The 26,431-nt window shown below is 37.4% G+C and overlaps 1 protein-coding gene across 4 annotated transcripts in view; it reads left to right on the top strand.

Annotated features, from left to right (window-relative positions):
* cort (cortex) overlaps positions 1-26,431 on the top strand; it is a 450,495-nt gene that overhangs the window by 255,602 nt on the left and 168,462 nt on the right. For 2 of the 4 annotated variants that reach the window (XR_892462.1, XM_011310139.1), the window contains exon 2: positions 7,291-7,512. The exons of the other annotated variants lie outside the window; for them this stretch is intronic. Coding sequence is in view for 1 of the 2 variants with exons in the window: in XM_011310139.1 (XP_011308441.1) it covers positions 7,291-7,512 (222 nt within the window). In the remaining variant the exon portion in view is untranslated. The remainder of the gene's footprint in view (positions 1-7,290; positions 7,513-26,431) is intronic. 4 annotated transcript variants of the gene reach the window in all.

Below are 26,431 nucleotides of genomic sequence, written 5' to 3'. Positions count from 1 at the left end.
ATCAAATCCGGAACCGTTAAACCGGATCAGAAAAGTTTGATCAAGTCTTGATTTAAATTTGCGTTACATGTCTGATCAAAATTTGATCCAGTTACGGTGTCACTTCTGGATCAATCATCAAGTATGACCTGATCCAGTCTTGACTAGAACTTGACCAAAATTTCCACTCCGGCATTTGTATACCGAAGTTTGTAAGCATAAAATTGTCTTCGTTTTTTTCGCATTGCTTTTGCTCTGCTCTGTAGCTTAGTCGATCCACTCTTTAAGTTTTGCTCAATTTTTAATTAAGTTTCATTATATTTTCATCATTTCAGTGACTTACAACGGTTGGTCGTTAAATAATTTGACAATCAACATCTTAATAATCCACTTCCATCCCGTCCATGCTACCGAAATATCCCCAGCATCACATTCCGCTCCGTACACAATCCTTCAATGTCTTCTACTTGAAAACTAACCGTTTTTGTTTTTTTGTGTACGACTTTTTGTGGAACGCATCACTGCAAGCCGTAAATGATGTCACAAAAAAAAATTTTTAATTCGATTGGAGTCGAACGGTTGATTAAAAATTCAAATAAAAGAATACGGGATATTACATTTACATAGTAAATCAATGGACGAATATGCAGTCTTTAGGTTTTAGTGGTTTTTAGACGTTCCCTTCAGAAGTTCAAAGGGAAAGTGCAGCGGGCCTCACAGCCATTTTGCACTCTGCACTTGTACGAATATACAGACAAATAAAAAACCATGAGGGTTGAAGCTTCACGAGTTAACATGGAACGCCCCATAAATTAATATTATATGGCTTACGCACTAGTATTGGTTCACTTTTGTTCTTTTATGTGGAGAGAAAAAATCAGTAAAAATTACTTATGCGCTTAGTAACTGATTACCGGAAAAGTTATCTAGCCAATTGAGGAAAATTACCCGAAAGATAATAATTAATAATTATGTCGAATTTAAGCAATTACTTAAATTTGAATAATTTTACTAACTAATTAATCATTTTATAGGGTAATTTTTCTTGAATGGCTAGATAGCGGTTCCCAAGCAGTTGAAATATTTTACTGAGCTGGGAGGTAATTCTCTCCGCAACGCCAAAATACAACATGATTACTAAGCGATTTGATAATTGTTACAGAATTTTGCCCTCTGCGTACCGTGAGAAGACGCCTTCATCGACAATATACTACGTGCGATAATGTCGTTCTTATCAATTTCAGCTTAAAAGCCAGAATCATTCAATATTTTCATTGCTCTTCAAATTATTACTGTAGGGTAGATTAATTGTTATGGATTTACATTCGATAAATTTCGTGTCGTTGAGGGATTCGATGATTTTATTAGTCCCCGCGAATATTATATAGGCAATAATCCAATGGGGGATTAGGCTATTGAGGCATTCGTTTTGATTATCGAATATTTCTTCTCTAAAATTTCGAAAACTGACGAAATAAAAAAATCTCCTGATAGGGTGTGCAAAAAAAGGAGAACAAAATTCAATCTGCACTACTCCATCAAAGTTCAATGGTTTCATCGGTTTTATTCATCAATTATTATACAAAATGATATAGAAGACAAAAATCATCAAGTTCACTTTCTGCATGGTTCCTCCTCCATATCTGAACTGCAAAAGGGCGGAACTCAAATGCTTATTGCCAAAAAATGGAAAGGAGAGGTGGTAACCCCTTCGACACTTTGTGAAGGCATCAGGCTGGGCCCTTGGATAGTATGTAAACTTGTCTTATTCCCCCAAGGGATTAAGGGGACTATTTCTGCAACTCCCGATGGGAAAATCTCTTGGTTATAATTTTTTGTCTAAGATTCTACTTGCTGCAGGACACTCCAGCTCACCCTATCTGGTCTACCAAGAGTGGATTCAAAAGTCCTTCAGCTCCATGCAAATTAGATCTTCTTGCAGAGTTAATATGGGCCCGATTTATTGGTTTCATTCCCAACCGTCACTTAGCGAAGTACGTGAGAAATCGTTTCTTTTAAAACAAAACACTCAGGTCCATGTTTTGTGACGTTTTGAATGAATAATTTCAATATGACTTTTGCCGTACTGCTTCTCACGATTTCTCATCTGAAAATTGGTACTATAGTTCTCAAACTCGAAAACTTGAAACTCACTAGGAAAAAATCTTTTACTCGTGTGGCTGGCCAGTTCTCGCCTTCAATTCGAAAGCCAACTCCAAAGATTATATTATTATAAAGATTATTATATATATAATCGCTCAAAACTTTTATATATATATATTGAAACTGTTCTTCAAAAAAACTTGAATTTTCCATTTTTTTTTCAAAAACAAATTGAAGACTCGCTTTTTGAGATCGAATCATGCGGTTGGCACCATTCAGCAGAAAATATTACTTTTTAATCAGTAAATATTTAATGGAAATTAAAAGTGAATTCTTTTCAATAATAAATCTGGCTCTAAATGAATCTCGTAATGATGATTAATTAAAAATTGCCATGTTTTTTCTATTCTTCAACTAAAAAGTGACGTTTTTTTGTTTTTTTTCCAATTTTTTTAATGTAACTCAGCACGGGAAGCCGCATATGAAATCTCAAAAAAAAGGTTAAAATTCAATTAGGTGCTTGAAAATGAAAAAAAAATACGGGCTATTATATTTATGTAGTAAATATATCGATGGCTTAGAAACAAATAGAAAACCATGCGGGGTAAAACATCACGAGTTCATATGCAATGCCCTATACATAGGGCAGACTTGGTCAAAATAGCATATCCCAAGTTAAAATGCGAATGAACAATTTTTTTTTGGTATTGGATGGACTTTCTTCTGGGTAGATTAGCAGTATTCTTCAATATTAAAAAAAAAATTCGCGGAATGTTGTCGGCTCGGACAAACCAGCATACCCAAAAATAATGCAAAAATCAGATATATCATTACTTCAAAAAAAAATTTTTGTTATGAATTGGACACAGAAAAAGGAATTTACATCATAGGTGCTTGTAATCGCTTTCGGCTCGTATTGCAACCCTCCCACGAGCCAAGACATCCGTTACGCCCGTGTAGCGTAATACACTATGAAGTATGACTGAGTGATTGATATTATCATTATCCGTATTATGAAAGTAGAAACACCAAAATGACCCGAAGAGCGCATTATCTTGAGTCTAAAAAAATCATCAAACTTGCATCTGTTCATTGTGCTATGATTATTATAATTATCTTTTAATAATGAAATAAAATTTGAACCGAATATGTTTTCTCTCTCAGAATGTACATGCAATAATTTCGAAGTCATCAAATACCCCCTTGCAGATTGTGTAGGTAAAAAGAATCTACTCAAAAACAATAGTGCGGTAGTCCCGTGGTTAGGGCGTAGGTTCACTATATGAATCAGCAGACATCCAAAGAATAGATGTTCACATCATTGGATTAGCAAGAAATCATTATAATAAATTAAAAACCATCGAGAATGAAACAATTCGTCAACTAACTGTATTCGATGACCTTGATGCCATCAAAGCAGCTGAGGTCGGTTATCCAAAACCAGAGTATTTCAAATACTATGATAAAAAAGGCTTAATCCAAAACGCAGACAATGTACCAATTCTATATCACTATGATCGTCATAAGACAAATAAGAAAATCCCAATGGTAATTAGAAAGCCACATCTGATTTATTCAATGGCAATTTCAAACACTGATAAAAATGATTTTTCGAGAATCACAAACGATTATTACTGGTTGGATGAGAATAATCCGATAATACAGCAACTAATGGCAAGATATTTAAAGTTCAAAAAAAGAAAAAATAAAAAACAAGATTATAAACCACCATAAGGTTCAATACCCTAACGGGTAAGATAAAGTATGATCTCTGATCAACCAACAAATTATAGAATAGTTACTAGTATCTAATAAAGAGGCTATTGTCTACTTCTAACTCCTTTTTTTTCCATATTAAAAAGTGTGTTTTTTGAAATATAAACACTATTTCTTTTTTAACACTTATTTTAACAAACATTAATATAATTACCATTATACAATACAATTATTCACCAATATTGTTAATCAACATACACCAAATATTTGAAAATCATGAGAGCTAATCGCAAGCCATATGATGTACAATTTACCCAGTAACAATATTGTATCAGTTCTTTCTAAAACATTGTTTATTACTGTAAATAGAATGTATATATAAATGTAAATAAATAAACAATTGTTGAAAAAAAAAAAAAGTTATGGCGTAGGTTCAGTAATCGTAGGTTTCTCGGTTCGATCCCCAGCATCGTCAAAAATAATAGGGTTTTTTCATCGCTAATTACAATCGAGCTTCATTAAGAGCGGTCAGATATAATAAAAAAAATAAATTATCTTTTGTTTTAAGTGAGTTATGGTTAATATTTATTATTGTTTTCGATATTCCAGTCATCCGATTTAGATACATTTGACTTGATCAAATCCGGAACCGTTAAACCGGATCAGAAAAGTTTGATCAAGTCTTGATTTAAATTTGCGTTACATGTCTGATCAAAATTTGATCCAGTTACCGTGTCACTTCCGGATCAATCATCAAGTATGACCTGATCCAGTCTTGACTAGAACTTGACTAAAATTTCCACTCGGGGGAAGTTTGCCCGAGTCGAAATACCTTGAATCGCGTAGGACTAATTCCTCATTGGTTAACTGGAACTGCCAAATTCAAATTCGGCGCACGTAGTGCCCAGTAGGTCTCGTTAACTCTGAAAGTAAAGTCCTGTAGTCATTATGTAATTAACAATAGAATGGCAACTGTTTTGACTAATTAATTGTATCGAATAGTGTTCGCGCTATTTTATAATCGTTTGTATTTAATTTTCCAGGACTGTGAAATAAGAGTCATTATAATTGTTTGATAATAACCATAAAGCACCTAACGATGTATTAAATCGAAAATCAATCAAAAATGAGTTACAATGGCTCATCAAAAATCAACACAAAGGCCATACAACATTATTCTCATTGTTGGCTTGTGCAGTCCATACTGGAAAGTTCCTCATTCCGAATTGAAGCGGCAAGGCTTGGATGAAACACGAACTAAAACGAACTTTTTATTTCAGTGAGACTTAGCTTAATATGAAATTGAAGATTAACTCACTGCATCCCAAATTAAATTAAAACCTGGTCCATGACTTGTCACGACCCTTCAAATAGATTTTCGTGCTATAGCCAGAGAAAAGTCCAATAAAAATTACTCGAAAAAATACGTAAAATACACGAAATGTTACGTAAAAATTGGTGAAAATAACGATTCCTGAAATCTCTGTTAAATTTTTCTGTTAGATTTTACCGTTTTCCGACAAATGACATAACTTTTTCCTATTCTTTCAGTGAGGAAGTCGGAGATTTACTGAATATTTCCAATTTTTCTTGGATATTTCTCTCCATGTAGAATGCCATCATACCATTGTGAAGAGAGTATCGAAGCTATTGCAGTAGAGGACAGTGTGATCTAATTCTCATTTGTCAAATAATGACAGGATTCTAGCACTTTCATTATTCATAAATATTTAGCCGAGTACTTTTTAGTTGTACATTTTTATCATTATTTTTTCATAACCATTGGAGTGGTTTTCGCAATACCATTTGAAACCCAAATTTCGATATATTTTACCCTAATATGTTGGAATTCAAACCACACATTACTTTCCATGGATAGTACATGTGGGCCTTAATTCTGTTTTTTTTTCAACACTTTTCTTGTACATTATATGTATACCAAAATCATGTAAAAGTTTGCGGCGCATGAATATGAATTTATTTTTATCATGCTAAGAAAATTCCCGGCGTTGCAACGGTAGAATTCTCAAGATTTTCTCATCCTCTTTATCTGATGAGGTTGTTTTGAAGATACCCTGCAGAGGCAAGGCGCGCGAATACTTTCAGAAATATTCCTATTGTCGCTTTCAACAACGCTTCCATGTACACTCTGTTCTTATTTATGGAGTGCGAATACGTGTCTTAGACTGGGGACAAAGAAGGTAACTCGTAAGTACTCAGTCACATCAAGCGCCTCCTGACTTCCCACTAAGCCTGAAAGTTCTGAAAGAAAAGTATATTTCATCTTTATATCCTTTACTTGAGTGGGTTTCAATTAAAGACGAAAATTCATTTGTGAGGGACAGCGCGAGAATGACCAAAGAATAGGAAAATGAGGATGAACCGACGAAACTGGAGAGAAGATGTTTAAAAAATGGAAATGAGTGTAGAGACGTTGAAAGCTGGTAGATATGCAAAACAAACACGCACCTTTTTTGCTCGACATCAAGTTATCTGGAGCTGTGGGCTGGAGCTACCGGCATTCCGTGCCAAAAATTTAATTAACATTCATTACATGCACTTACGTTTCATAGACCGTTCGGAAAGTGAGCATTTGCCTGGAAAACGTCGTATGCCACGGGCGCGTTAGTCAATTCTCCAAATAATGATGTTTGACACCATACATTAGTCTTAAGATGTCAAAATTCATTTTTTCAATATCTTAGTGAGTCAAGTACTATACCAAATCATCAACGTTTCCGTTTTACTTAAATATATACATTTTACATTAAATTGATACAAATCCTATAGAATTTACTTTGATAAAAACTGGTTATCAGATGTCCTCCACCGTAATCCAATATGATAAACGTTTGCTACGTAAAAATTATGACGATTTTGAAATTAATTATTGAATTGTCTACGAGATGACACGGAGGATAATTGAAAATAAAATTTCATACTAAAAAATGTTCAAATAAGTTCCATTTTTAATTGTTACTTAACACATACATCTGAGGATCCTTCGGTAAGCAATTTTTATCAGAAGAAACTCACCGTTTTCTCGTCCCATCCATCAAATCTCCATGAGAGGCTGCGAGAGCCAGATGTTTGCTGGGGGTCTAAACCCTCTAAATAAAAAAAAGATAGAAGTAGGGGATTCGGTGCACGGTGGTAAACGTCCGCCAACCCTTGATTCTTCAGTGCTGTGAATAATGCCTTACGCTCACATGGTTCCCGCGACCGCCCCATTACAAAAACCTTGTCTGCAAAAGTTATGCGAAAATACAATTTCCCATTTTACGTCTGGGTCATTCATTGATCTGAGAACCGTTGGAAACGATATTATTATATATTTTTGGGGTTCATAGTATACTCAGATGATTTTTTAGCAGATTATACGATACTGACAAAAAAAAGAATGACAAAGAGATTTTGTTTGCGATTAAGAGCATGTGGGCCCCTATATTTTCCTAAAAATACTGAGAAGGAAATATTTTTAACGTGTTTCAGGAACCAGTACCAGTCTATACTGTGTCCCCGTCTTTTCAGAAGACCCACCCCTTTCATCTCAACAGCTTTAACTCGAAAGGCAACTGCCAGAGTACAACAGACAGATTCATCCCAAATAGACGCACCCAAAATTTTGATTTCTCAAAATACTGTTTGATGAAGAGAGAGACGCAGGTCGAGAAGGATGCGTCTGGTAATAGTTATATCGATGTGATCAGCCAGGTATTTTATCTTTCAAAATTTAGTCTTTGTTAACAAAGATGATTAACATAATTCAGTAATGGACCAGAAGAGTGATCAAGAATTACATCGGCATACTTTAATCGGTTTATTATTAATAGAAAGTATATTTTTCGAACAAGACAGAATACTATAAAATATATAAAATAACATAATAATAATAATAATAATTTTATATAAAGACTATTTGACTTTAATAAAAAAACTTCAGTTACAAAATGAACAATCTGTTGGAGGATTTTCCGAATAGAAAAAGTAACAGGTACAAATGTCAAAACGTAAAGTGAATATCAAATATACGCGGGGATTTCAATCATGTTTATTCAATGACTCACTTAATTTAAGAGTCGTTTGATATTTTTTCGGCATTGTTTGTAAGCTTTTGTGAATTTCTCAAAAAGTTCACAGAAAAGCTCGGAAAATTGCTGGACGATAATGAAACTTTCTATGTGGACTATTTTTTGGGTTTTGGCTCAGTATTGTCTCAAACATCTCTGAAAATTTCGAAACTGACCAAAATAGAACAGACATAGGTAGGATAAAGAGGGCGAATATTGTACATCTCTTGAGCATTATAATCTGAATTTATGATGAATATGTGCACAGGCTTTTCGTTTCACTTTTTGTTGTGATGTGGCAGCTAGGTTGTATTCTATTTAGTTTTTTTCTTTCCGGAACATGCCGATGCCACGGTCCTGTGGACCACAGTGGCGAACAAGGTGAAAATTCCACAAGAGGTGCCTTTTGACATTGAATAGTTATATCTTTTCAGCTATCAATAATTCAAATAATCAATTCTCATCAAGCCAATAATATGTTCGGATCAACATAGTCACTACTGGACTTAACTTTGAGGATCAGAATATATCATCTAATTACTCAATTGGGAAACAAATTCGTATTGGTTATTTAACATCAATTTTATACAGTTCGGGTCTATTAAATATAAAGCTCGCCTTCGTGAAGTATATGACGAAATTCCCCGCGAATCCGTTGCCTGTATCCTGTAGGGTGACTAGCTAGAAACAAGAGCGAGAGACCTGACTTCGCAGGGTCTCGAGACCTATTGGCCTGGAGAAAGTTACCTAAAAATTTCCCAAGACTAACTACCCACTCTCTAGCATTCTCAAGAGAGAGACTACCTACTACCTCAAAATCACGGCCTTCAATTATTCTCCCAGATTCGTGGTGACAAGATTTAGAAAAACAATAAATAGACAAACTTCTACGCTTATGACACCTACCAGTAATAGGCACAGATTAGTAACAATTTGTAAATAACCCTAAAATCCCCCTTCTGTTGACCAGTTGAGGTTAGGCTGCGAGTAATAGCATTAAGGGCCTAGAAATCACCGTAGAAAATCGGCTGACATACTGTGCTCGGGATGGTTCTTAGCAGCCCATTTTGGTTAATTAAATAGGGAAGCCCATAGTTCGATTACAGATATTCGTGCTCTCTGAGTTGCAAGAGGGGTGGGGAAATAGTTCAGTATAGTTAGAAGGCCAAGTGGAGAAACTTAACTCCCTCACCTGCACCCCATATCCGAGGAAAGTTATGAGATGGCTTCCAGGAATTGGTACAATTCACCACATGATTGCTGTCCTGACAGGAGACGTCTCAGGCTTCAAAGATTCCACTCCATTTGATACGCGAGTTTTCTAATGAACAATAAATATCTATCGCCAAAGAACGTCCACAATGTATGGGCCGTGAACGTCAGATAAAAGTGTAATGATGCCACTTTCGAAATTAGAAACATATTAATTAGAGAAAGGCCAATGGGCGATCGTTCCGTCATTTTCGGAAAAACTTCTTCGGCGTCTGACGGAATGGGGGTGATACCAGGGTGAGGTAGGCCGTCCAGAAACATCCTTTCTAAATACATTGTTAAACATATGAAGATAGCTCTCACCGGCCATAAAAAAATATTGAATGACGAAATATCGAAACGCTAACGGTCAACGGAGAATCATGCCAGAACAGTATATAAGGGGCGGTTTTTCACCAAATTAGTCAGCATAAATGAAATCTCCGTCTTGAAATCTTCAAGTGGTACATTGCTCATTATTCAGTTAACTCTTTTATTTTGGACTTTTTACTTTTCTGGATTTCAAGTGAAGTGTAATAAATTAAACAATCTATTTAAAGGGAAACCTAAAGGTATCTTTCTCCATGTATGCTAATTCCTCATTTAATAATCATTGTGTACTTCAGTACTTAGTCCCACGCAATTGGCCTCACTAAGTGAGATTCGTAAGATCCCTTCTGCACCGGGTGATACCTGTCATGACTAGTTAAAGTCAACTCACCTCAAGGGTTCACCTGTTATTCAATATTTCGACCTGCCTAATGACCCAGTGTCGACAACAGACGTACGAGAGATGCGTACGGAGCGTGTAGGAAATGGTGTGACCGCTGAAACGTCTGATTCGGTAAGCAAGTACTCAATTTGAGTTTTCCCAACATTATAACGTTCTCCATTGAACGGTTTAATATTGTGATCTAATTTATCCATTTTGTTTATGGATTCTTTCAAGTTAACACTACATGGCTTCTTAATACGCACCGTTATTTTATCACTCTATGTAATAAAACAATGTCACTCGGGGTTATTCTGGGCCCATAACCTTCTGGATTATGGGGATAAATCCTACTTCCAATCGTGGCCTACCACCGGCAACTATCGCAGACATACTCAGGAACCACTTAATCGATGTCGCTCTACTTGCCGGAACACGCCACTGCCAGCATGAAGTTTTCGTCCTCAAAGGATGGGCCGTATGATCTTACATCTTCGTGCGTTCAGATGCGTCACACCACTCATTCACGCCACCTTATGAAGGGCCACATCGTGTCATATCGCGACATCAGAAATATTTCGTCGTGGAAATCAACGGCTAAGATACTGTCCTTTCAATCAGCCGCTTGAAGCCAGTATTAACGATTGTCGAAGAGGAACCAAACGATAACGATCCATTGGACACACATAGCGATCCCAACAATACCCTAGTACCGTTTTCACAAGCAACAACCTCTGGTGGGACACCTACAACATTACAACCAGGAACGTCTAGACGCAGATCATCATCATCTTGGGCTTCATCGAGTAACACAACATTATTAATGGACTCAACTCTATCACCAGCGAGGAAGGGTGTCAGGTCCGGTGAACGTTAAAACTTTTTAGAGTCCCGTATACCGTTATCAGAGCTTTTTGACGTAGTACATTGTGAATATTGTAATATCCAGCGAAGAATAAATGACACAGGTTAATCAATTGTTTGGCGGGTTTATTAATCACAAGGTGCAATTCAAAGCGTCAAGAACCAGAGCTCCGAGGAGAGACAGACCAAAGAATAATGTTATTGCAAAAGACTGTCGTTACCAAAAGAGACGCGTTCAGATGACAGACAATTGAATTAGTATCCGAAGGGGGACACGTAACACTACTCCCCTCCGCGAAAAGGTGTGGTCACACCAGGTACTATTTGAGGTATTACAACTCTACGATTTGTGAATTGAATTTGTGGCAAACTGGAAATTTTAAGCGTTGCAAGATCTCACATAGGGAGGGCCCCAGTCTGCTCTTTAGCTAAAACCTCTCAAAAATCAACGCTAAAGAACAGCCGATTTATAATTGTTTGATTCTACACAATAATAATGTATCAAAAGTGTTTGTTACAATTCTCAATGGATTATGTTGAGCTAAATGAATAGTGTGTTTTCAATTGACTCATTCATTAAGGGTGTGTGAGTGTCAGTATTTGACTCGAATTTTCATTGTTCATTTTCTGAAGCAGCAAAATGATTGACTTGAAAATTTCCGTTATGGTTACAGCATCTGAAAACAACTCAACACAGAGAATTCCTCAAATTAGAAAATGTTTAAACGAGAATTACATTCAATCAATGACAACAAGCAACTACTCTTCTACTTGTCTGCAGACAACTACTAGCAACTACTTCACAAGCAACTACAAATAATTCAAACTGCACAAGATTGCAGTTTTTCGAAAGCTTTCGAAATTGTTACATGCATTAAGCAAAAATAAGCGTGTATTATTCATCATGACACATACACACATTCATTCATCCTGAAATAAATCAACGATGATAGAGTAAGGTAAAACAGGTAAAAATAAATAATCAGGCCAGTCTGCTACAACAGACACAAATAATCAGGCCCGTCTGCTTCAACAGACATAAATAATCGGGCCCGTCTGCTACAACAGACATAAATAATCAGGCCCGTCTGCTACAACGGACATAAATAATCAGGCCCGTCTGCTTCAACGGACATAAATAATCAGGCTCGTCTGCTTCAACGGACATAAATAATCAGGTTAATGAAGGGTAATAATCTTTCTGGATCATCATGTTCCATCGGCCATAGACGGTTGACATGTACTACTTTAAATTTACCTTTAGGGAATTTCTGAATTCGGTACACAACATCATTTACTTTGGATCGGATTACATATGTTTTCTCCCAATTTCTTTGAATTTTCGGACATCGTCCTTGGACTCTTTTAGGGGCAAAGAGCCAAACTCTCTGACCAGGTGTAAAGTAAACCATGTGAGCTTTTAAATCAAATTTAGACTTCATTTTGTCGCTTTTGATTTTCTAATTTTCTCTGACTTGTTTATGTGTGTTCACTAATTGCTCTTGTAACTGATCTATGTAATCAGGTAGATTAACGTGATTTTTAGAGTTATTGAATGATGGGTTACCATGAAGCAAATCTAGAGGAAGTCGTAATTCTCTACTGAACATTAATTTTGCTGGAGTGAATTGGGTGGTTTGATGCTTGGAGGAACGATATGCGAGAAGGAATAATGGAAGCCATTTGTCCCATGAATTCTGATTGTCATTAATAAATTTAGCAAGGTAGTTAAGGATAGTTCTGCATAAACGGTCGACCATACCATTGGCTTGTGGATGCAATGGGGTTGTACGCGTTTTATGAATACCTAAGAGCTTCATAAGTGAGTTGAAAATTCCGGATTCGAAATCTTTTCCTGGATCGGAGTGGATTTCTAGAAGTATTCCAAAACGTGAAATGACATGGACTACCAAAGCTTCAGCGATAGTAGCTGCCCGATGATTTGGAAGTGGGATTGCTTCAAGCCAACGAGAAAAATAGTCAGTGACTACAAGGACGAACCGATTGTTACTGATTGTTCTTGGTAAAGGATCTAGAATGTCAACTGCGATCATCTCAAAAGGAAAGCCGACATTATAAAGTTGTAATTCTCCTCTGGCTCGTTGTGCTGGACCATCTCGACTGAAACTAACAGATAATCTGCGGCACCAATTCTCAACATCAAGTTTACAATAAGTCCAATAGAAACGTTTCCGAATATTATCTAGCATTTTGTTGACCTTGAAATGGCCACCGAGGGGAGAAGAGTGTGCGGTCTTGGGTATTTCTTTCCTGGAAATATTAGGAATAATAATCTGAAGAAATTTTGGATTTGTTGCTAGATTCCCATCGACGGTAGAGAGTATCACCCATCAATTCGAGAGAATCCCAATATAGGAGGTAGAGCTTGACATCTGAGTCAAGGTGAGAGATTTCATGCCAGTCAGGACGTTGATTCTGTTTCTTTGAATCGATCTAAATCTTCTCCGCTGGCATTTAGATTTTGGAGTTGGCCATTCAGGAATAGATGAAATTTTATCGGGAGAGCATTTCATTCCATTTTTGGAAATAATGTGACCCAAATAAAGCACTTCATGCTTAAAGAAAACACATTTTTTAGTGTTCACTTTTAGGCATGGAATCTTTTTTGGTGACATTGTCCAGTTCGCGGTAATCAACACAGAAACGAGGAGGATCTTCTTTATTTTTTCGAGATACGAAGACCACAGGAGATGCCCAAGGACTACAACTAGGCTCAATGATTTGTTGTTCCTTCATTTCTTAGAGAAGATCAAAAACTTTATGACGGTAATGAAATGGGACTCTACGAGGATTTTGTTTGATGGGCCGAGAATTTCCAGTATCAATTATGTGAGTAGTTCCCGGGTATCTACCTAAATCATTAGAATGAGTGGAAAAACGGTCTTGATGTTGCCGAACGAAGGTCCCAAATTTTTCTCTTTGTTCTAAGTTTAATAACCACAAACCACAAGAATTTTCAAATAGTGAAGGCAAAAATTCAGGAATGTCAGAGAAGGATTCCGCGATCGTTTGGGAAACAATTTGTTTAACAAAAATGATTTTCGGAGGATTGTTGATGTCGAATTTCTTATTAACAATCGATTGGAAGTTCTTTAAAAGACCCGATTTACAGAGAAAATCCAATCCTAGAATACAGTCCACTCCAATAGAAGTAAAAGCCGCATCGAAGACCATATTAGAATTACCAATGGAAATAATGACTTCTTTGAACGCTCGATGAGGAAAGTGTTCACCAGAAACGGTTGTGATAATGATGTGTTTGGTGGAATCCTTCATTCCTAGCAGGTTACTGTTAAAGATTTTGGGATTGATAAGAGTTATAGCAGCAGCTGTGTCAATGGTCATGAGACAAGAACAACCATTAATTTTTCCTTTAATTTTAAATGAAGTATTGGATTGAAAATTTCATTCGTCGCCTGAAAACATTGAGAAATACCAGAAATTGATTGAGTCAATCCGTCTCCCAACGAACTGACTCTCATTAGTTTTCCGAATTTGTGCGAATGTTGGCTGATTTGTTTTGGTTTGAATGTTTGTTGTTGTTTGAGGATTGAGGATTTGGAAATTTCGATCGGAAATTCCTATTGCCATTGTTGAAATGACGGTAGGGATGTTGATTATTATGATTTTGATTGAATCTTTCCGAGGAATTATCGTGAAAATTGCTCGGGTCCTTCTCATTGAAAGAATTGTTAAATGCTGTGCATTGTTTGGCGAAATGGCCAAAGCGTTTACATTTGAAGCACTGAATTTGAACCTCTGAATTCAAGAATTTGTTTTGTTTGTCACGATTCGATAAGAAATCCCGATAATTATTTTGGAATCGAGAATTTGACGAATTCGGAAACTTGCGTTTGTTAATCACCGAATGAGAAATCGAATTCAGTTTAGTTGCTCTCTTAACTGTACGTTGGAAATTTTCATGGTTCTCTGATCGTAAGGTAAATTCCATATGTGGATTATTAATGCCATCACTGAATGCTCGACAAGCAGCGCGATCACGTTCTTCCTCAGAAGAACTTGAATAAGCCAAACGGCTGAGTCGATCAATTTCTTCTGAGTAAGTCACGTAATTTACACCTTTTTTTTGTTTCTGAGACTGTAATTCATTATAATACATCCGAGAGAGATGTTTTTCATCAAATTTGTCTGCCAATACTTTTGTGATTTTTTTGTAATTTTTCGTATCTTCTTCCGATAATTTACTTACAATCAGATGAGCTTTGCCGCGAAGATGAGTCAATAATTGGGCAGCTTTGGTTTGTTCTGATCAATGATTGTGAGCTGCACCAATTTCAAATTGAAGATGGTAATGAGTCCAGAGTTCAGAACCATCATACGTATCTGGTTTAATATGAGCATTTTTGTCTTCAACAAGTGAACCAGAAGTATTAGCAGAACTATTCAGTTGAGCAATAGCACTGAAAAGCGGAAAAGTATTAGAATTAGGACTAAAATAATTTTTATGGTTATCTGGTGGATTCCTTCATGGAAGTTAATCTGGCATTTGGGGTAACGGCACTGGCTGAGATACGCCAGGACACACAGGGAGATGTTGGCACGATCTAGGATGTACGGAGACCGCTGGGGCAGTATTTGGTTCCATAGAAGGACCTTGGAGAACGTTTGAAGATCTTTGACGTTGGACGTTTTGGTGAGACTCAGCGGTATTCGGAGTAATTAGAATCCTTTGACCAGGTTGTTGAAAAGTCTAAGAATGTCCAGGATTGTTTGGGAAAACTGGAAGTCTTGGAGGCTGAGGTTTTAGATTCTGAAGAATCTCCGCACTGTTTGGAGCTACTGGGTTCCTCCTGGGCTGGTGCTGAAGGTTCTGGGGAGGTTCCGGGTTATTTGAAATGCGCGCCGTACCCGCAGGTTGTTGTGGCAGGTTTTGAAGAATCTCTGCAGTGATTGGTGCGGTTGGATTCCTAGGAGGTTGTCGTTGAGGGTTTCGAAGATTCTCAGGTTCAGTTGAAGCAGCAGGATCATTTGGGAGACTTCACAATAAATTGAAATTATTTGTTCGGGTAGCCCGTCGATCCTCCTGGCTTCGTTGGCGAAGTGTTTCTCTGATGTCCGGCACAACATCGCGTAGTTGATTTCGAAATTCATTCCGCAGACGATTTTCCAATTCTTTTAGGTGAAGTGGAGAGGGGTTTGGTCGAAGCTCATCATCCGACGGTAAATGTGCACGAAATCCGAAAGCCAAGGAGCCAGGACGCTCCTCCAAATTCGTCCTGCGTCTCCCTTTCCCCGTCATAATTATTTCAAGAAAATGGGCTCACCCTTTGGTGGTTTCGATGACCAGAAATCCAAAATAGAGTACGAGAGGTTTGACAGATGCGAGTTGAGGTTCAATTCAGTCCGCCTTTTTTAAATGCGCTCAATCCTTTTTGCACGTAGGTTTATTCAACACACTTCTGACACCAATGTAATATCCAGCGAAGAATAAGTGACACAGGTTAGTCAATTGTTTGGGCGGTTTATTAATCACAAGGTGCAATTCAAAGCGTCAAGAACCAGAGCTCCGAAGAGAGACAGACCAAAGAATAATGTTATTGCAAAATACACTCGTTACCAAAATAGACGCGTTCAGGTGATAGACAATTGAATTAGTATTCGAAGGGGGACACGTAACAATATTGTATATAACTAAACCAATTTTTTTTCACAAAAAGAGACTAGTGTAGCGAGGCTACCTTCATATGAACATTTATTTTGATATCAGTTCATTTTGTATAGCTCAACGCATTATTTTGATTGCGGCTTAGCAATAGAATACCATACCGATGCAGTATATCGCGCTGTCTTTGTCGCGGGATTCCTTCGACAATCCGCGACAATTCGGACACTTTCGAATATTCTTGCCGTTATCGCGAGAGATACTTACGTTACAGCTATCATAGTGTAGACCTCGATAAACACTGTAAATAAATCCATCGCATTTTCTAGACATTAACTCGAGTGTTCTGATATTATTAATTCTTTCCAACGTACATCAAACGCCACAAAAAAAGTACATGTAATTTCATCCAAAGTGCCTCTAATATCAATTGAAAATTGTAAAAGAGTTGATGCCTTTTGCTGTGCTCAAATATCTTTCATTTTCTATGTAATTTGTAAATCTACATATAAGATCATCGCTCCTGATCTGGACTCTGATCTCTTTGCTTAGTGAAGTAGTAGTCGTTCTGAATTTAAGCTGTAAGAAGCGTCACCTAATCGATTTCTGCCTTCACTGGAATCGGTTCATTTTCACCTTTATCGGACTCACTTCATACTCGGGTAATGTTCAGATTATTGTAAACAATTCCGCAAGGGCCATCGCAACCCAAAATTCAACAACTTGCAAATTTTCGCGCAATTAAAGCCAAGTCAATGAACCTAAATTCAAAGAGGTGGAATCACGCCACCTCTCTCACTCCAATCAATTCCCCAATTATCGAAGGAAGAAATAGCAGAGCCTCCCCAAAAAGAAGGGCAGTCTGAAAAAACCCGCTCACGAAAGAGCTACGACTTCCTGGCGGAAATACCATTGGAATCTGTCCGACTTTGGCTAGTGTTTCGGATTTAATCTTTTATTGAACATTTGGAGTATTCCTGAATAATATTAAGGAACATTAATTAGCAACTGCTCGGGGATACTACATCCTTAAGCCAAGAGTAAATAATTTCCTGCATATTAAGGGAACTAGTAGTAGTATTGGTGAATGGTGGGTGTGACTCAATTATAATTATTAGTGACTAGTAAAAACTTATCGAGAGTCTGGACTCAATTTAATAAACAAATTCAATTAACACAACTGAGTGAAAGACAGGACTCCACCTAAGTATCTGTAATAGTGTACTCCCAGTCGTCTGGCAGAGAAAAGAGGTGGAATCACCCCAAGAATTCACGATTCATAAACAATAATCAGTCGCAGTGAGTAACTGTCAAATTGTAAAACTCACAATAGAACCATCAATGATTGTAAGGGTTCTTTAAATAATAATTATTTCCAACGCAACCGATGTAAAACAATCCAATTATCAATTCTAATAAATATGTAAAGTTGAACGGTCTAATATCTCCTATTTCGTTCAACTAATTTAAATTGAAAATTACTAACGATATTGCCATCCGCAGGAAAGAACAAAAAGAAAATCCAGCGTCGTTCAATAATTTAATTAACAAGTTCTAGCTCAAGGAACAAAAGCAAATGTTCTTCGACGCAACAAATCCTCCGGACATAACACTGGAATATCCAAAAATCTACATAACTAGTTTTCTTGCATTTTACATAAATATTCATCTTTACAAATATTCGTAATAAATATTAAATTAGAAGTGTGAAATTAGAGTGTAAAGTCTTAGCTGAAATTGATTTCACCATACAGGTGAGCGTACTCTTTGTGCCAGAATGACAAATGCCAGGGCACTGAATCTCACCGGTAATATCACACGCTCTCAAAATTGTTGAATTGACAGCGCAATTCCCTCTAATAATAAGAAGTGGGAAAACCACGCCATAACTTCCATAAATTAAAATTCAATTCGTGTAACCACCACGAATGGATCCGCTCCTCGAAATTCAAATTACAAGACACTCTGTAAGAAACTGTGGGAGCGTCCATTTTAGTTGATGGAAAATACTTACGGAACTGATCTGTCTCTTCGAATCTTCCATACAATAATTCGTAAAGAGTTGATATTATGCGTGCTACTCTATCGAACAATAGTATATAGCTATTGGACGAAAATGTAAACGGATACCGCATCCTAAAATCGAACGTAGTCGTGTTTCGTGCACATTAAGAGGACTAATTGACCGCTACATGTTGATTCGGACGAAGAAGGGCGATTATGTCACCGAAGGCTCCATAACATAAGAACATAAGGATTAAATTACCAAATAACCATAAACTGTGTGTTAGCGATTGAAACACTTTCAACCTTTGGAAATTCATAGTAATCGGCTATAAAAAATTTATAAGGAACTTTCTTGGAATAAAATTTCCACTTTCTTACATTTTCCCATTTCAATATTGGTTATCAATTCTACGCGTAATTCTAGATTTTGTTTCCAACTTTCCCTTTGTATTGCCTAAAGATTGAGAATATAGAAGATTACTTTTGAGGATAAAATTTGCTCGGCATCCTTTGATTATTTCTAATCCATTTAAACTGCCGATTCCCTAAAACTCTTTTTTATATTCAAAGATAATAGCATCAAACAAGGTCAAAGCGAAGAATTAAATGTAGCATCATCCAAATTAAATTGTAAACATAAAACATATAGCATTATTTGCAAAGCCAGAACTCAACTTTTCTCTGTGTTTATATCTTAGGTTCTAGTTTTATGTTCCGAATTTTAACTGTTTGTCTAAAAAGTTGTCCTCCGATGCTCACAACGTCTTCGACCATAATACATTAATACGAATCCTCAATAATTCCAGTTTGTGCATTTTTTTTCTCGTAACTATTCACTGTACTTAGGTGCCTTTCTAACCGAACATTATGACGTTCTATCCATTCTACACTTTAGGAAGTATAATAGTTGGCATGACGACATGATTGTTTTCTTTCAAGTTTTTTTTTTTTGACGGAATATGTGTTAAAAAAAACAAAATTATAAAATAAGTTCCTCAGAAATGATGCGGCTCCCCAATGCCACTTCTTCGGAATGCCTATTAAATATTTACTTATCAGGTAGTATGTAATTCTCATTCTTTAAATGCAATCGCCACAGCTTCTTCTCGTGAGTAACATTGTTCGCTTTTAACAAATGTTGCCATATAATCAGTTCATCTATTTTTCCCACCTTATAAAAGAAATTATTCATATGCAGCACACGTTCATTTTGTATCGGAAAATTATGAAAACAGATTGAGAAAACTTGCTCCGAGTTACTTCTAGAATCGTCAACTAACCAATATTCTAAGACTTAGAATATCATACTTAGAATCTAAGGACTTACAGTATTTTTACGTAACGGAAGTATTTCACTCAAGCAGTTGTGACAGCATTCTGCTGCAATGTTAATAATGTTTATTTTTTTCGACACCAGAGAGCTTGGGCTTATGTTCAACCCCAATACACGAAAGAAATTCCACCTCCTTCTTTGAGTGATTTTCATTCGAGATGGTCAGAATAGCGTAACGAATCCGACAATTAATCTCGAGGACACTACATAAATCTGCTATGAGCTTTTCACCAGCGTGGCACCGATATTTTTCGTGCTGATTGGCCGTAGGACGAGTAAAAAAATGACCGTGCTGCCACCGAGATATCTAGACTGGGGGAGAAGACCCTAGGATATTTCGGGCCGTCGAACACGAGCTCTTGATTTGAGTAGCCACAAGCTTGCTCGCTTGCTGGAAATAGCATGGTTGAAAGACAGTTGGCGCAGGAGGGATACTTCCACGTCAAAGTGGGGCCAATCGCGAGAGTGAGCCTAGGGTGGTGCTCCCGCATCTGCCATGAAATCGTATGCCTCACTTCGGAGCATATATTGATCATTTTGTGTCTCCAGAGTGTATCTGTATGCTAGAATCACTCAGTAGCGTAGTTCTGGGCAAGGGTGCCGTTGATGATTGTTGAGATAATTTCGCAGATGGTTGTTCCAATAGGTGGGTTGAATCGATGTGTAGACGGCTCGTTCATTTGGACGTATCTTCGCAGATAATTCATGATTCACGAGTTATTCGGTGGAGATTGATGTATTTGTCGGTGATTGAGCTTAGTATTTCCCAAATTTGGTAATTCGTGTCACAGTAGGTAGATCGCTCGGTTGCACTTTGGTACTTAGCGGAAGTACACTGAAGAAATTCTATGTCGCCACTAACTTTGAGATAATTGGAGATTGGTACCGCTCTTGGTGTATATTAACGGAAAACTGTGAGTGAAACTGAAGAGTTTAGACAGTTTAGAAGATTATGACAGGGATTGAGAGTGAGACTGGAATGACGATCATCGAAGTGGATCTTATGGACCAGATCTAAGGTATATCTATGACGTGCGAGGCTATCAGAGAAACAGGTATAAAGAAAAAGATCCCTCGTTCTCGACACGTGCTACGGTCATATCGGTTTCCTTGAGAGACTTACGGACACGTAGCTCAACAGAGGCAGTGCTGTATTTCTTTGCCTTTGTATTTTTGCTGGTTCGATAGAGTTCTTCATTCAGCTGGAGAGGAGTCTCTGCTCCTTTCCTGAGGGTTCACTAATATTCGGTAAGACAGAATTCGGGCGAAAGATGCAGAGTTATTCTTTACCCTCTTCATGATTTGTCTTCTGGCCATTCCCCAATATCTCGTAGCAATGGTGCACGATAGTCAAAACCTATCCTGGATTGCTCTGTTCTAGTAGTGTATCATAGTCCTGTAGACAGTATTATGCGTACTCTTTTTCAGAACAGTGCCGCGTATCTTGTTACGGCATATGGAGGTCAATTTTATCGGTTGATATTTAGCACCAGCGGAGACAGTATCAGGGAGACTTTTTCTTAGAGCACTATCTCGTCCTTCCTCATGACGCGTGGCGAGCATCATCCAGAGGGTCCGTCTATTTATTATTTCCGCCAGAGAAACGCGTGGCGTACTTACTCGTCATGAAATACGCGATCTGCCAGAAAATCGCCGGTAATGGCGACCTTTGGCCTGAAAAGGCATGGAAGAATCTGAGATTTCTGAGGATGGACCAGTCTTACTCTACCAAATCACACTGAGGTTAGCTGAGGCGTGTGGCATGTCCAGCGACCCCCAAGTGGCCCGGGTAGCCCTGAAGGCCTCAACAGTCGATTTCGTCAGACCGAAAAGGTTTGGCGCTGGCGTAAGGGTCAATTTTCGCGGGGAAATACGCCGAGAAAATATCTCTATAATGTTCGGATGAACTCGTGAAGTTCAATAATTCCCCCCCTGTCGTGGTCACTACGGGCTTACATGATTTTTATTATTGAATCTTATGTTTTGGGGTCGTATAATCCGAATCTGATAGTCATTTTTCTATTTTTCCATTGGGCAATCCTTTGTTACAAAAAAAAATTATCGCCTTTTTAAATGAAAAAATAATTCTCCCGGAGAACCAGCTAAGATACGAAACATAAGTTTGAACTGAAGTTATAACTTCCTCTTACGACCAAAATAGTAACTTACAGTACGGTGGCAACGTATTTTATAAAAATCTGCCCCGACCCCGCGGATTCTGATCAAATATGTTGCTAAAATACTTTCCAGACTCTGTAGTATATGCTACTTTATACTGCGAGGAACCCGACCAACCGAGTTAAAAAAAGGCAATAAGCAGCCACTTACCTCTCGAGGGCAATAAAAGTATGAGGTTAGGGTGGGACGAGTGACATAATGGCTTTTAATTTATCACGAGACCGAACACGCGCTCCGCGCGCCGTTTGATTCCGTGGTGTTGATGATGACGTAGCCAATTGACCAATGAGAAATAGGGTTACGAGTGAAAAGTCTTACGCATGAAGTTAGCCAATCTTACTCTCGCCCAACTTAATTTTGGTGTATCACCTTTTATAGATAGGAAAATCGTTTGTACGGTTATCGAGATATCCATTGATAAGACTACGCTGGGGGAGAGTTGTATATGCTATACCGGTTTATGCATACTGGTTCATAGTATGAACGAATATCGGGTGGTTTCATCCTTTTGGTCTTATTGATCCATTTCTAAGCAGTCTGATGTCTTCAAGAATACATATTTTCCCTATTACTGCGCACGATTTCTCGTCTAGAAATTGGTAATTCGTGTTTCCCAAACTCGAAAACTTGAAAACCAGTACGGAAGAACAATATCAGGATGGTTGGAATGGATTGTTTTTACTCGTGTGGTTGCCCGCCTCACCTTTGGTCCGAATTGCCAAGCTTCATAAGAGTAAAAAACCCCATTCTAATAGTCAGGACATAGACTATTTCCGCTAAACATCTATCAAATCGTGTTTCCCAGGCCCGCTGTGAGGAAAAATTTTGTTAAAACCATGGCGTGGACAACATATGCACCTTCCCCACGCTATAGCGTGGATGCAGTGTGTATGTTACGTGGATGCGATTTCCCGATAAAAAACGGCTAAAGATCTATAAACAAAGATATAAGAATGATGAGCAATAATAAAGTGGATTATTTAGTGCATTTAGCAATGCTAATTGCATCATTTTTTGATAAGTAAAAAAAATAATAATAGAGTGAGGGGAACATGAATAATATTAATAGTGCCAAATGTACAAAGTAATCCACCTTATTTATTTTACATTATTCCTTCATCTGGTTATATCAACTTGTAGCCGTTTTTTTATCGGGAAATTGCATCCACGCAACATCCACACTACATCCACGGTATACGCCTCATGCGTACCGGAGGTAGCGCCGCCACGCGGGGAAAACGTGCCAAGTTGAGATGGCGAAGATTTAACCAACCAGACATTTACGTAGCTGTCAGTGTATTTTAATCAGATTATTAACACAAAAAAATGGATAAAATTGTGCGTTCACAGAGAATGTGCTGTGTAGTTGGTTGCAGTAATAGTGAAGCTAAAAATCCTGAGCTGTATTTTTATCGATTTCCTGGAAAAAAATATGAAATTGAACGCAAAAAAAAGTGGATTGCCGCCATCAAACGCCAGTAAGTTCTGTTTCATTTTTTATCAATCTATGACTCCTACATTCACTTCAATTTGTTCTAACTTATTATAATTATATAGTTGATTTAATCGAATAATAGAATAATGAAAATTAATTGATTCCGCAGAACTGCAGATGGGAAACCGTGGACTCCAAATGATGCATCGCGAGTTTGCAGTGCTCATTTCGTGGGGGGTGCAAAATCAAATAGTATGCACGACATTTCCTACAATCCGACTATTTTCCCAGATGTTTACAATCGTAAAACTCCGAATCTGGAGAGAATCGATCGGTGGAAAAAACGAAATTCTCGTATGAATGAATTGTCACCAAGTACATTAGCATCAACTACTACATCAACAGATTGGGAACTCGGTAAGTTTCGTCAATAGTTACTGGTGATAAATCGTATTAATGTATGATTGTTGTTTGTAGACAATATTCTCATGGAATGTGCGATAGATGAGGTGGAAACATGTAGCATAGGGATCCAGACTGAGCCATTGCGGGAAGACCAATGTTTCAGCTCAAATCCAAGTTTTTTATTCTGCAGTCGTGAACCATGCCGATTATCTGTTGACGTAGGAAATCGTATCCAGGAACCCCATCAAGACAAAATAATTGCATTTGATGAATACAATGTTTCCATTCAAACGGAAATTTATCTTCATGAACCTCAACGTGGAAAAGTCATCATCCCTGATAAATATTTGAGGAAAACGAAAGATTCACGCTGTGGTCCCAATGAACCGTCCGTACAAGGATTCCACGGATATGCAGACATCACAACGGATGTTATGATGTGTCAACTTGCTGGTGTTACACTCACCTTTTTTTCTATTTTATTGAGCCTTATTCCTGATCAAAAAGGCGATGGCCCGCTTTTTTGGTATCGAAAATTGAATAAACTAAATCGATTGCTCTTAACTCTGATGAAATTCAAGCTGAGCATATCTTTCTGTGCTCTCGGGTGTTTGTTTAATGTTCATGCTAGTACAGCATCTCGGATTTTTTATTCGACACTTGAAATTTTGACTCAGAAGACTAAGACATGGATTTTTTGGCCATCAAAGGAGAGTATAAAAGAAACGCTTCCCGCATCTTTTTATAATTATCCGAATTGTAGATGCATAATTGATTGTACAGAAATATCATGCGATACTCCTCCATCATTAGAACAGCGAGTTTTAACATATTCCAATTATAAAGGTAAATTTACTCAGAAATTCCTCATCGCTATAACTCCGAACGGTTTTATTTGTAAAATCTCTAAAGCTTATGGAGGGAGAGCGACCGATTCGTTCATCGTGAATGATTCAGGATTTTTGCAATTGTTAGAACCGGGTGACGAAGTGCTAGCCGATAAAGGTTTTCCGCAAATTCGATCTGAATTGATGAAACGGAACGCTATTCTTACGATTCCACCTCACGCATATAATCCTCAGTTTACAGCGGAAGAAGTAGAATCAGGATATAACATCGCATCCGTACGCATTCATGTGGAGCGAGTCATCCAAAGAATCAAACTGCTCTACATATTAGATCATATTTCAATTGATTTCCTTCCTTATGTCGATTCTCTAATGCACATGTGCTGTATTATTGCAAATGGTCTACCCCCATTGATCAAAAAATGTTGAAGAGGATGGGAATGGAAGAAATGAGATGAAAACAATTTTGAACGAGTTTATTCATATTTATTCAAACGAGTGCTATGACTAATTTGCACAGATTATTATTTTTGTACTATTTATATCCACTTAATGTAATAAAAACATGCTTGCCTCAAAAAGCAAAAATCTGAGTCACTTTCTCAATCGACCAGCACCGAGTGAAATTAATAAATAATGTTTAATATATAAAAAATAGAACGTGCGTAATGAAACATGCATAATGAGAACAATACATTTAGTTGAACAAAGTTGGTGGTGAGTAAATGCAGACAATGCCGGGAGAACTCAATGGAAATTGAACCTTTGTTATTGGAGTTTATTTAACGAAAAAATGTCTGGTCTCTTCGTGCGATTAAATCAGCAGTATCACCTCCATATAAGATAAGTACATTTTGATAATTATCTGAGAAATGAGTAGGTGAAGAGAAAAAATCCATGGAATCGTTTGTGTCCAGAAGAGAATGCTCTATGAAAAAAATTCCATGATCTTTTCCCTCAGCACTGTCCATTATCATGATAATTCAACAAAAAATCAATACAAACATTAACATGAAACATAAAATTTTCATAAAATATCGAAGGATCAGATGCAATTAAACAAAATTAATTCGTGAGTAAATGCAGGCACATGTGCTTAGTTTGATGCAGGGAGAAAGAAACTGAAATAGAAATGTTCAATTTTAGGAATCACCTCACTCAAGAATGCCTCGTCTTTGTCTACGACTGCATGTACTGAGTCACGTTCACTATACACAAAAAAATGACATTTTTCAAGGCCAGTGACGTACATGGAGATCTGTACTTGAGTGTAGTATTGATGCGATTTCTTCAGATCTATCTTACCTTCAACGTCAATAACTAGATATGGAACATTACATGTGTCAGTTTCCCTATCGAATATAAGAGCATTCTTACACGTATGTGGGCATTTTATTTCTAACAATGAATGATCCTCAAGAATAACTCCATCAGGGCTGGATGCTAAAAATGGTTGATTAATCTTAATCACTAAACCCACCGTGAATACCTGCAAACCTGTTTGCTTCATAAAATCATCACGAGCCTTTGGTTCCAATTTTATACCATATTCCATTGCCGCAGTCATTGTCTCTTTGAATTTTTCATTTTTAAATTGTTTTGTCAAATTCTCAAAATTTTCTGCTCGAGTTTTTATGCGATGGGCTCGAGTTGACGATGTAATTCTCTTATATCTTTGTTGCGGACACTGGGTCACTAGGTAGGCCAAAATATAAGAGAAAAGGTGAACCTTTCAGGTAACTTGACCGTAACTAGTAGCGACAGGTAGTGTCCGGAGGAGGAAAGATCTTCTAAATCTCACTCAATATGGGGGGCCTATTGCGTGGGACTAAGCACCGAACTGCACAATGGTTACTAAGTGAGGAATTAGCACACAAAGAGAAAGA

Source organism: Fopius arisanus, unplaced genomic scaffold, assembly GCF_000806365.1.
Source record: "Fopius arisanus strain USDA-PBARC FA_bdor unplaced genomic scaffold, ASM80636v1 scaffold00073, whole genome shotgun sequence".
Classification (NCBI taxonomy): Eukaryota; Metazoa; Arthropoda; class Insecta; order Hymenoptera; family Braconidae; genus Fopius; species Fopius arisanus.
The sequence above is the reverse complement of the archived record's forward strand: the minus strand, read 5'-3'. Positions and strand labels throughout refer to the sequence as shown.